The sequence below is a fragment of the Loxodonta africana genome, chromosome 10, assembly GCF_030014295.1.
Source record: "Loxodonta africana isolate mLoxAfr1 chromosome 10, mLoxAfr1.hap2, whole genome shotgun sequence".
NCBI classification, from domain to species: Eukaryota; Metazoa; Chordata; class Mammalia; order Proboscidea; family Elephantidae; genus Loxodonta; species Loxodonta africana.
In genome coordinates this window covers 76,401,693-76,414,081 of record NC_087351.1, presented here as the reverse complement: position 1 = coordinate 76,414,081, position 12,389 = coordinate 76,401,693, and the positions used below count along the sequence as shown (strand labels likewise).

At 40.7% G+C, this 12,389-nt stretch overlaps 1 protein-coding gene across 15 annotated transcripts in view; it reads left to right on the top strand.

The window, feature by feature from the left end:
* The first annotated feature begins 272 nt into the window (after window positions 1-272).
* Window positions 273-12,389, top strand: part of ZBTB25 (zinc finger and BTB domain containing 25) — a 33,735-nt gene continuing 21,618 nt past the window's right edge. For 13 of the 15 annotated variants that reach the window (XR_010323175.1, XM_064292591.1, XM_064292589.1 and 10 more), the window contains exons 1-2: window positions 273-364; window positions 11,906-12,085. Coding sequence is in view for 14 of the 15 variants with exons in the window: in XM_064292591.1 (XP_064148661.1) it covers window positions 11,913-12,085 (173 nt within the window). In the remaining variant the exon portion in view is untranslated. The other 2 variants (XM_023546240.2, XM_023546239.2) reach the window with 2 other exon arrangements.

Genomic DNA, 12,389 nt, shown 5'->3' with positions numbered 1-12,389 from the left:
GTGCGTGGGGAGCCTGTGACGCTCAGGTTCGTCCCCACGTTTCCGCCTACAGAGTCACGACTGGGGACCGTGGCGGCAGCGCCTCGAGCGCTGGCCGACCCCCGCCCGGCCACTTGGGCCGGCGGGAGCGCACGTAAGCACGCACGCACGCAGGCACGCACGCACGAACACTCCGGTCCAGCACACCCGTTCCCCGGCTGCCAGGCGCGCGATCACGTGGGCCCGTCGCTGGGCGGCTGGCGCGGGAAGCCGCGCGAGAGCCGGCCGTGGGGTGCGTGAGCCGGCGCTGCCGCGTGCTGAGCGCGGCGCGGGAACCTGCCCCTCCCGCACGGAGGAGCCGGCCCGCCGCCGCGGCGGCATCTGGGTAAGCGACGCGGCCCAGCCCCTGTGGGCTGCTCCAGGCTCGGTCCCTCCCGCCGCGAGCCGCTCGAGGCGGCGGCCTGCAGCTACGCCGCTCGCGGGACAGATGCAAGTAGCTGGGGAGTGGGGTGTTTTTGATCCGTTGGAGATGTCAGTCAGGGCAGAGGAGGAAAAAGGCAACCACGAATGAACGCTGGGCGGAGGATGCCCCAGAGCCACCCCTCGCCGCCCGCTCTGGGCAGCAGACGGGCCCTGGAGGGGACGGCGCTCGAGGGCGCCGTAATGGAGCCCTCCCCGCTGCAGGCCAGAGTGCCACCCGGCGCGGGAAAGCTCTGCAGGCCTGCGGCGTCCCCCAGGCGGCTGCGCCGACGCCTCCTGTAAGCGGCGGGTCTCCAGGTGTAGGCTGCCAGGACGCTGCGGCCACTGTGCCCCCCTCCAGTTTGGGATTATCCAATGTCTAGAGCAGGAAGTCGTCTCAACCTCCCACCCCCCACTCATTACTTTTTTTCCAAATTATATTAGTCTCGTTCTAAACAAATCCAGTTTTTCTTTTTGAAGCTTGCAGTCATATCACCGACTTCTCTAGCGCTCATTATTTAGAGAAATCAAGCTGTTATCAGACTGCTTATGCAGCGCGTAGCTCTCTACCTGGAACTTGACAGTAGCTTTAATACACGCTGAATACATCAACGCCCGTTACCTCCCGAAGGATTAAATTTGGCTTTCATTCTGTTGAGACTCAAGTCATTCTGGTAGAGGCGTAGATTCTCTCACAGGATTATGTCAAGTGTGTAAAGTACACTTTGGAATTACAGATTTTAGAGCTGAGAAAGGCCTTAGGAAATCTAGTTCAGACCTCTTATTTACAGATGAGAATACCAGGCCTAAAGAGCATGTCGCTTGTTGGAGGTCCTACAGCACTGGCGCAGTAGACTCCAGGGCTCCAGACTCCTCGGTCATTCATTACTCTCTGTACCACACCAGGACTGCAGTGCCAACTTAACCCACTCACTGTAGAGACTATCCACCAGGTTGTTGAAAATCAGGGTTTACCAGTGTGTGATGGCTCTGGTATTTGTTTTAAGGAATGGGGTTGGCAGTGTTTTTAGGTAGGATAGGCTGCCTATAATGGACTTTCAAGCTAAAAGCCTGCCCCCCCCCCAAAAAAAAAATTAATCCCTGTTGCTCTGCAAGAATAATCAACATTTTCAACATTGGTTACTTCCTTGTGTTAAGGCATCAAAGTCCTCTAGTAATCTGGATATGTTTTAGGAAAGGGTAAACTCTGAATCAGTTATCAGACATCAGCTCCTTAATGGGGAACAGAACACTGAAGTGACAGGACATGGGATAGGTTGGTTTGGTGGCTGGGAGGTAATCAGGAACCTGGAACATCACAGGGATGGTCAGCGAGAAGGTAGGGAAGGACCCCACGTGACCTGCTGCACTTTTTGGCCAGCCGTTTATCAAATGTCTTGTTCAGGTTCAGTTGCTTTTTGTTGATTCCCTGCACTGAGCCAAGCCTTATGATAGCTCCTTTCAAAGATGAATTTTGATGCTTACCGAAAAGGAAGTGGTACTGTCACCATGTTACAAATGAGGAAACTGAGGCTCAGAGAGATTTACCTGGCTGTGGTGATGCAGGCATTTGCATTAGCACTCGAGCCTAGATCATTTGTCTCCCAAGTCCAGTCAGCGGTCTTTTGCGTTATATCTTGCTACCACTTCAAGCCAGGAAGGGGATGAGTGAATCGCCTGTGGCTGATTTATTGGCGCCTGTGGTTGCCCAGAGAGGCCGAGCAGGACTTTCAGCTGCCCTCCAGGCCTTAGAAAGTGGAGCTGTGCTGTGCGCTTCCACCCTATCTCCTGAGGGGAATGCGAAGGAGCCAGGCTGTCTAGCTAAGAGGAGGGGCCCAAGTGCCTTGGCCGTAAAATATCCTGGCAAGGGCTGTGCTGGGAAGTGTTGCATAATGCCCTCCCCACCACTGAACCAAAGTGATTTATTTAGTACTGTGATCCGTAGGTGGTACTTGACCATCTTGTTAAAGAAAAACTTGTTCATTTAGTACTAACAGGGCCAGAAAAGAGTTGGGGGCTTTATACCGTTGCAGGGTTTTTGCTTGTCTTTAAAAAAGCAGCACAGGTGCTCTTAATAAATGAGAAAGTACTTCTGTACCACTTCCTGTGCCCCCTTTCTGCTTTTTTATCCCAAATAGCATGTGAACTTCAGTCTTTTGAGGGGAACACTAAGAAAAATACTGCTTCAGATCATGGTTAGCAGCACAGGCTATGGAGTCAGACCTGGCTTTTTGATCCCCGCTTTATACCATTTGCTAGTTGCGTGTCCTAAGCTTAAATTTTTCTTCATCTGTGAAATGGAAATAACACATATGGTCACGTGAGGATTAAAAAAGATAATGCTTATAGAGCACCTAGTACAAGTCCTGCCATATAGTGTTTACTCATTATGAAGGTAGCTCTTGATAATAACTAGGACAGCTATTAAGGCTTTTGTTTATAAAACAGTTGTTAAGATTATTAAATTCTTAATTACTGAAGAGGGAGAGTGGAGGAAGAGGAAAAAAGATATTTGAAGCAAACATCAGTTTTAAGATTATTGATTGAATTTATTTATACTTCTTTCCCTTTACTAGCAAGATTTTTTTTTTTTTTTTGCCTTATTTGGAAAAAGTATAGTTTCAAGTCAGTTATTTTTGAAATTTTTCAAATTCATTTCTTCCCTGGTTAAAAATCAGTAATGATACATAGACTTTTTGTTTCTTCTGAAAAACTTTAGGCATTTCAAGCAATGGGTTTCATCAGCCTATGTGGGTAACTAACTTTGCTGGAACTTTTCCATGACACAGGAAGTATTGGTTCACTGTACCAATGAGGAGTTATATTCATTCTTATCTCTACTGTATTTTAAGTCTATACTTGCGTTGTTGTTTTCCAACTTTCTCCTGTCTTTTGAATCTCTTATTTTCTTTTTATTTTTTTTAGTGAACTAAGAAAAATCTTTTCCTTTCCTCCAGAGGGTTCTGCTTTTTTTTTAAGTTCCATCCATTAGTAATTTATACTCACCGGTGTTAACATTCTTGTTTGTCTGGTGGTGCAGCTTTATCAGGCATCACACACTGTTGGTTAGATGGGAGGTTAGAGATGTAGAAAGCTGGCTCTGTCTGCCAACAGGCAGGAGGCCCCAAAGTAACGTTTCCCTGTTCTGTTAAAGGTCTCTCGAGCGTAACTGCTCTTCCTGTGTCATCTGCCACATCTACTTGCCCACCTCTCAAACATTCTCAGTGGATAAACAGATGCCCCGAATTCTTGCAGATTGTACTTTGAACAGTATTTTCAGTTTGGAATTTCCATATCATTTTTAGATATTATGAAAATAGGTGTAACAGAGTATGAGAGTAAATACTTCTCATTCCTAAATACGTTTAAAAAGGAAGTCTGAAAATGTTGTATCCTCTCTCCCCCCATTCACCATAACCACTCCTGTAGCTTGGGAGCACTTTTGTTTCTTAATCTGGCCAAGTTTTTAGTTTATGTTACAGTTTTTGGGTTTTGCTCATTTAGTGTAATCGGTATAATTCCCATGCATTGAACACTTGTGAAATTGGTTTTTTTTCTGTGTAATTTTAAAGTGTGAAATACTGTCTTGGTTTCCTCAGTCCTCTGTTCTTATAAGCCAGTGGTTCTTAACATCATATCAGAATCACCTGGGGAGCTTTTTAAAAAAGGATCTGTGCCTCACCCCCAGCAATTGTATGGGTTAGTCTGGGGTAGGATTCGGCTGGCCATCAGTATAGCTCTGCATAGAAGGTTTTTACAGTACAGCCAGTGATAAGAGCCACTGTTCCAGGATAAAGTAATCTCTACAAACATTCTTACATTCTCTAGGTAGTCAAATGTCATGCCTTACACAGTAATGTGAAAGTACCATTAAAAAGTTAAAATCATTGTATAAGGTCTTTTTATCATGTGGTGCTTTGAATATTTCTGCTTTTACCTTTGTATTTATAACCATGAGTAGTAAGTAGCTCAAAAAAGCTGTACACATTCCTCTGACAACTGTCCTGTTTCCTTGTCTTAATGATAATTAACCATAAAGTCACAGTGGTAGGACCTACAGAGAAAACATCTAAGACCATTTGTTTTTCTACAGAAACAAATGGCCTAGTCCTTTCGTTCCTTTTTTATTGAGGATTCTTACAGCCTGAGAGAGTGAAAGGCTATGTAGTCCAGGGCATTGTTTTGGCTACCTTAGATCTAAGAGTCCAGACTAACTAATACAGTAGATTTTAAAAATAAATGAAAATCAAAATGGTGACTATCAAGCTCACTTTGAATTAAAAAAACACAGTTACCAGTATAAAGCGGTTTCATCTTACTTCACTTAGAACTAATCCAAAGTTACTGTAGTCCAGAAAGCAAATAAGGGTTTCATAGTCTCTCTTAACTATCAAAGCTAAACCTATTACAATATAAACATCACTTTGATAACAGGTAGATCTTTTTAAAGTATGGTACTCTTAAAATGTGGCTCTAGTATTTGTAAACATAACAAAATGATAAATTATTTTACCGCAGCCTTTCTCACATCTTAAAATTTTCACCAGAAATTCTCAAATGTAAGTTCTAAGATCCTTCTGTATGCATAGAAAACATTGGGCTATTCCATATACTAGAGAAAATAAAATTGATGGTCAAAGAAATGATAAACAAAGGCTCTACGTAAAGCCTAGCTTATAATTTGCAAAGTAGGTTGCATTAGAAAATGTTCTTAGTAATGCTGTAATGGAGTGGAGATATTGATGAGGTAAAATGTGGTTGTGTTGCCTTAAAACATAGAAGATTTATTATGCAAATAACTTTGAATGAACATATTGTTTTTTTAACAGATCTGAATTTGTTTCATTGTATAAACTTGATTCAACAGATTTGCAAAATCTACTGTCAATATGTATGTTAAAAGGTATAGATGGAGGTTTTGTACAAGGGCACTAAGCTTGAAGTCAAATTTAAAGTACTAGCAGCACCATTTAATACTAGTTGTCTGACTTTCCTGCCTTCTTGGAGCCTGTGGCTCTTTAACAATAAAATGGAGCTCATAATACCTGCTCTGCTACCTCATAGGATAAAAAAGATAGTGTAGGGCAGTGGTTCTCAAAGTGTGGTCCAAGGAACTCTGGAGATTCCTGAAACTCTTTCATTGGGTCTTCAAGGTTCTGCCTTTTGCAAGGCCCGGTTTTCATATTCTTTAACCAAAATAACTCATGGCAGCAGACTGAATGCAGAAGCAGATACAAGAATCCAGCCGTGTATTTTTAAGCCAGATACTGAAGAGGCTTACAAAAATGTAAAGCGATGCTAGTCTTGTCACTTTTTTTTAAACAATTTCTTTCTAGGAGAAAAAAAAATTTATGTTGGGTTTATTGTTATTTTAAATGAATTAGTAAATATTTTTAAAACTTTTCACTTTTAATTTCTAATATAAATATCAGTAAATATAACCCATATAAACAATAGCTCTTTGCAGTCCTTTTTTTATGTAAATAAATCTTGAGACAAAAACTTTTTAGAACTGTCGATAAAGAATAATGGCTGAGTAATTCTCATCAGGACAATTCTCCCATAGATAAAAACTATAAACTTGAAAAAAAAATTTTTTTTAACTACCGGAAGGCATTGCAGAGTGGCAAAAAGTAGGCAGAAACGGTAGTGAGGTCTACACTTTGAAGAAGGAAACAGGACTGTGTATGTTTCTATTTTTATGACTTATAGCCTGAGGGCACCCTGGTTGGTGACATGAGGTTATGGCTAAAAGTAGGATAATAACCTGCAGTTTTACTTGCTTAAAGAAAAGATGACAGAGTTTAGAGTGACCACATACCTGGAAAGTGAGGGGGGAAATCCTACAAAGGACCTGTGGGTACCCCAAATACTGAGAATAATCTCTGCTCAAATCTCTTTTCAACTCCTGGCTGAACTACACACGTGTGGAACACCCTCAAAGAGGGCAGCTAAGGCTTAAAAAAAAAAAAAAGGAACAGAGATTTCAGCTGCTGCCCACTGCAGGGGTGGGGGTGGGGGGTAGAACTTCAAGTTTTAAGTCCAATCAAGTTAATTGTATGCTTAAAAGAAAAGAAATCAACAATCTTTAGAGGAATTTTACAGAATCTAGAGTCTTTATTAATCACAATGTCTAGGATATAAGCCAAAATTACTAGACATATGAAAAAACAGGAAACCATCACCCTAATCAATGGAGACTGACACCAAGATGATCCAGAGGTTGGATTTAGAGAATACTTAAAGCGACTACTGTAACAGTGCTCAGAAATGTAAAGCAAAAGAAGCATGTAGTACGTAAACAAATGGAAACTCTCAGCAGAGAAAAAAATTTTTAAAGAATGAAACGGAAATTTTAGAACTGAAAATACACTACCTGAAATAAAAAATATCACTGAATGGGTTTAACAACAGATTAGAAATAATGGAAGAGTGAACTTTAAGATTAATAGAAATTATTGAATCTGAAGAAGAGAAATTAATGTATATGAAAATTCTCCATAAATGTCATGTTATGTCAGAGATTATTACTCCAGGTTTCTTTCCTTTTTTTTTTTTTTTTCAAAGCCTAAACTCATCTTCTCTCTGCAAATAGATGGACTTCAGATTTTGTAAATCAGTCAGTACCATCTAAAAGAGTACTCACAAATTCCCTCTCCCCACCTCAGCCATCTCCTTTTCATTATCAGAAAAGCTGCTGCACTTACACTTACGATTGCATCCCTTTTAGCTTTTCTTCCTAGGCTCTGCTCCCCTTCAGCCTAAAAGTCTCCCTTTGATCTGCAGTACCCTCAATGTCCTATTTTATCTGTGCCTTCCCTTCATGACCTTTGCTTCTAAAAACCCCTTGCAGTCAGATATTTTGCCCTCATTATATTCCTGAGCTGTTGTCAGAGGTCTCCAGAAACTTCTTATTCACCACAATTGAGCGTGTTTGCAATGGGCCTCATTCCTGTGTTTCTCTGTAGCATTTTATACCATCTTTGCCTCCTCCCAAGTTCTTGCCTGCCTTCCTTTCTCTTGCCCTCAAGTGGCAGTGTTTTCTGATGTCTCCTGTTTTCTCTTACTGTGTCTTTTCTGTGTTTTCCAATGATTCATTCTTAGCTTTTTTTCCCACTCATTTCGCTCTATAGTCCCATCCATTCTTTGTGACTTTATCATTTCAGAGGCCTCTTCTCTCTCCAACCCTTCCCTCTCTAGATCCCCAATCCTGTATATTGCTTTCAATGATCACTAAACATTTCTGTGTAAGTGTCCGGGGGATAGACATCTCAAACTCGCTACGTCCAAAATAGAACTTCTGTCTACCAAGCCAGTTTCTGTGCCTCTTTTCTGGCATTTTGGGACCCTACCTTTATAGCAACACCTAGCACAGGGCAGTTTCTCTGCAAATATGAGTTGAAGGAATGAATGGATTCTTCCATATGAGTAGGTTGGAATTCTGAGACTCACCTTTGACTTTATCTCTGTAGCTGATCATACCCATCTGCTACCAAGTCACGTGAGTTCTACATCTGGTGTATTTCTTGCAGCTCCTCCTTCATTCCCACTGTCATTACTTGAATATTGCAGTAGCCCCCTTGTTGGTCTTTCTCCATACCTTTCCCTTGCTGATCTTCTTAATATATTGCTGCTATAGTAATCTTGAATCACAGCCCTATGATCTGGGGTTGGTGGTGATGATGATAACTTGTATTTATTGAACAAGTTATCCCCCACTGTTCTAAGTGCTTTTGTGTACATTATCTTATTAACTCCATAGGACAACCCATAAAGTAGTTACTTGATAAATGAAGAAACTGAGACCCAGAGAGTTAAGTATCTTGTTAAGATCACACAGCTAGTAAGTGGTAGAGCTGGAATTTAAATCCAGAGTCTGAGCTATAACTACTATTGCTATTCTCCCTCCCATAAAATAAGTAATTATCATGCTGTTCTTACTGAAACGTCTTACATAGTTCTCAATTCTGAACAGAACTAGAGGAACTTCTAGTCTTACATTCAGTACCCTCTGTGAGCTAACCCCATCTCATTATTTCCTTCTTCTTTTGTTTTTATTCCATGCCAAACTGGATAGTTCTATTACCTATATATTTATACTCCTCCCTATACTTTTACTCATTCTATTTTTTCTGCCTGGAAGCTGTGCTCATTTTCTGCCTTTTCATCTAAGTCCGTGCAAATGCCTTTTTTTCCGCTGGGTCACCTGTTATTTATTTCCCCCTCAGTGTGTTCTCTGAACTGCTTTTATGGCACTTATCACTTTTGACTTCATATTGTAATTACTATGTTTTATCTCCCCTATTAGCCTGTAATCTTCTTGAGTGCAGGACCTGTGTCTGATTTTTTTTTCCTATCCCTGTGCTTTGCACAATGCATGCTTTCAAGTATTTTTTCTTTATTAAATTTCTCTCAAAAATGTTGAATAAGTGAAGAATCACTGTTACTCATAGACCATTAACCACGAGATTCTTATATGTACAACTTCTTTAGTCTGCCGTTTCTCATTTCTATAAGGCTCAATGATTCATTATACTAATGGATTACTACATATAGGAAGAACTGGAGAAAATGTTCATGATCTGAGGGATGGTTGGTTGGTTGTTTTTTGAGACAATTTGTAAGGCTAATTTAAGGTACTTCCATTTGAGCTATTTCACTGATTCTAAGATACTTTTTTTATATACTGAAATTTCTGTTAGAGTTTTATTTTGTATTTTTAATCTCCCTGTAAATTGATGGTGTTAGAATTCAGAGAGTGTGGTAAATACAGTAAGTAGTGATCTCTTAGTTAAATGGCCTCTTGGAACAATACCCACAATTTGGGTTTTTGTTTATATTCTTAGAACATGGGATCAATTCTCTGTAGATTTTGTTCTTATTATTCTTATTTTAGTGCTGCTTGAAAGCTGCTAAAGGGGGATGGTAAGGGTCAGAGTTTTGTTTTAATTGGAGGAGGGTGGGGAAGCTATTATGTTTGAATATATAGGGTTCTTAAAAGTAATGAATGAATGTAGAGTTTTAAAAGAAGACAAGTTGCAAGATTCCTAAAGTATAATATTAATTATATAAAGTTGTTAAACATGCAGAAGGATACTATACTTTGTTTAGGGATATATGCATATGCAGAAAGAATGTGATGATGTACAAGGGAATCATAAAACCAAATTCAGGATGGTGGTTGTCTTTGGAGGCAGGGTGAGTGGGAGGACAGAATGAGGGAGACAGGCCAAGGGGTTTCCACTATGTTTGTAATATTGACTTTCTGTGCTGAATAGTGGTTGGGTGGGTGGGGGTTTGTTACATTGTTCTCTGTACCTATGTGTCTGAAATATTTCATAATTTTAAAAATGAAGAGGGAAAAGGGGGTATATGTAGGTATGTATTTATGATATTAAACTTCAATAAAAAGGTTTTAAAAGTTCAAACAGTATAGTTCCCCATTCGCCCTTGACCACCTACTCCCCAGCTGTCCTCCCAGAAGTGAACATTTTAGTGGTTTCTTTGAATCTTTCCAGAGGTATGTACATAAACAATTCCTCCCCCACCTTTTAAAAAAAATAACTGTTCCTTTTACATAAATAATAGTCTTCTCTATACAATTTCACACTTTGCTTTTTTCTCTTAATAATATATCTTGGAGATGAGGAACAATCAGTACATCAAATATGCAGGTTTTAATAAAAAATAGATTTAGCATTTTTATCAGTAATAATTACTATTATCTTCACCAACTATATTCTAGACTTCACCCACTAATAAGCATGATGTTTTGATGTCTCACATTTGCTTAGCCAGCAGGAAACCCAGATTTCTCCTTGATTCCAAATATTCCTGAGGCTTCCCAGAGGTGCCTTTATCTGTAACCTGACTGTTCTGTAGCTTCTTCCAGTTTGTGGGTGCTATGTAAGGTCATGTTCCCTCTGGGAGTTGGGGAGGGAAGAAATTTGGGTCTGGAGCCAGAGTGCACGGGTTTGAATCCCCTGCTCTGCGGTGTCACCTTGGGTAAATTACTTATCTGTGCTGATTGAGTTTCTTCATCTGTAAAATGCATTTAATATTCTCTTTCAAGTAGGATTGTATTGAGAGTTAAATGAGTGAACAGTGCCTGGTACATCCCAAGCCAAACTCACTGCCATCAAGTGGATTCTGACTCATAGTGACCCGTAGGACAGAGTAGAGCTGCCTCACAGGGTTTCCAAGGCTGTGATCTTTATGGAAGCAGACTACCACGTCTTTTTCCTGTGGAGCGGCTGGTGGGTTCGAACCGCTGACCTTTCCAGTTAGCAGCTGAGCACTTAAGCACTGGGTCACCAGGGCTCCTTGCCTGATACATATTAAGCACTATAAAGTATTAGTATAGCTATTTTTATTATGTAATGGATCACTCAGCTGTCTGCTGCTCAAGCTACTGCCCATCTCCAGACAGCTGATCTCCTTAGACTTTGGTCTCTCTGGCAAGTAAGGAAGCCTCGCTGTCTTTTCAGGATCTGCTCTTTCATAGGAGGTTCTCCCAGCCACCCCGCAATGCCCTTTATACCACAGCCACCTTCTCCTTCAAGCACCAGGGCTCTCTGCACAGTTAGGGTGGGGAAGGTGGGGAAGTACAGCCTCCTACCTGCCTGGAATCATGGCACTCTTCAATGTCCAGGCCTTGCTGCTCCATTGGCGGCTCAACCAGAATTCTTCTGCACGTTCTTGCCTATGCATGACCTTCCCCCCTCCCCGAAACCCAGTTGTCCCATCCTGCATTCAGCTTACTTTGGAGACCTCCATGTTTGTACGTGTCTGAAGCTAGTTAAGATCAGGACTCAGGTTCTTTTCCATAAGGCTCCTGAGCCCCCATGTAAATCAGGGGCGTTGGCTTGGCATCTATTTTAAGGGTTCCTGAACTTACTGTGACTGCTAAGTTCCCCAAACATTCTGTGATAGTTTGCAGGCCAGGGCCCCTCCCATGAGCACACAGGATCCCTAGGGAGTAGTGACAGCTGTAGCCCAGCCAGGGCACCCTGTTACATTGTTAACATTTATAGCTAACATTTGAATTGTAGTTTGCAAGTTTACAATGTGCTTTTCACGTAAGTAAGCTCATTTTAACTTCAAGGTAGAGATCAGTATCTCCTTCCCATTTTTCCAGAGAGAAAACAGATGAGAAATGTTGTAGTCATATAGCTAGAAAAGGGCAGGCCCTCCTTTTGTTCCTGTGTCTCTCATACCAAGCTCTCTCTTACCAGGTGAAGAAAGGTCATTTTATGGTCAGCGAAGTTTGTGGTAACTGCGGCATTTAACATTAACTAGGTTTGGGGTAAAATTAACAGTACTGCAAACTATTAGATATAATTGCATTTAAATTTAGGTCTCCTTGGTTTTTTTTTTTTTTTTTGCTACTTTATAGGTTTATGTGAACTGCAGCCAAATTGAAACAAAACTAAACAAACAAAAAAACCTCTATTGTTCTTTTTCACAGAGCCACAATGGACACTGCTAGCCATAGCCTTGTCCTTCTGCAGCAACTGAACATGCAGCGAGAATTTGGTTTTCTGTGTGATTGCACCGTTGCCATTGGAGATGTTTACTTCAAAGCCCACAGAGCAGTGCTGGCTGCTTTTTCTAACTATTTCAAGATGATATTTATTCACCAAACAAGGTAAGGATATGTTTTTGTAAATCAGAAGAATTTTTGATATTGCGATATGTATGAGCCCATTATAACATCATTTTGGGGATTTTTTGTTGTTATAGATCAATTTAAGAAATAAAAAAAATTATAATTATTTTTTGGCACATCTGTAAAGAAACATTTGAGTGTACAGGATCCATAGTGGAAGATAAGAATGATAATAATAATAGCTAAAGTTTTTTTTAAAGTGTATTAAAGGTCTATTACCCAAGCACTGAGTATTTACCCTATAATGTAAATACTACTGTTACCCCTATTTTAGAGAAAAGGA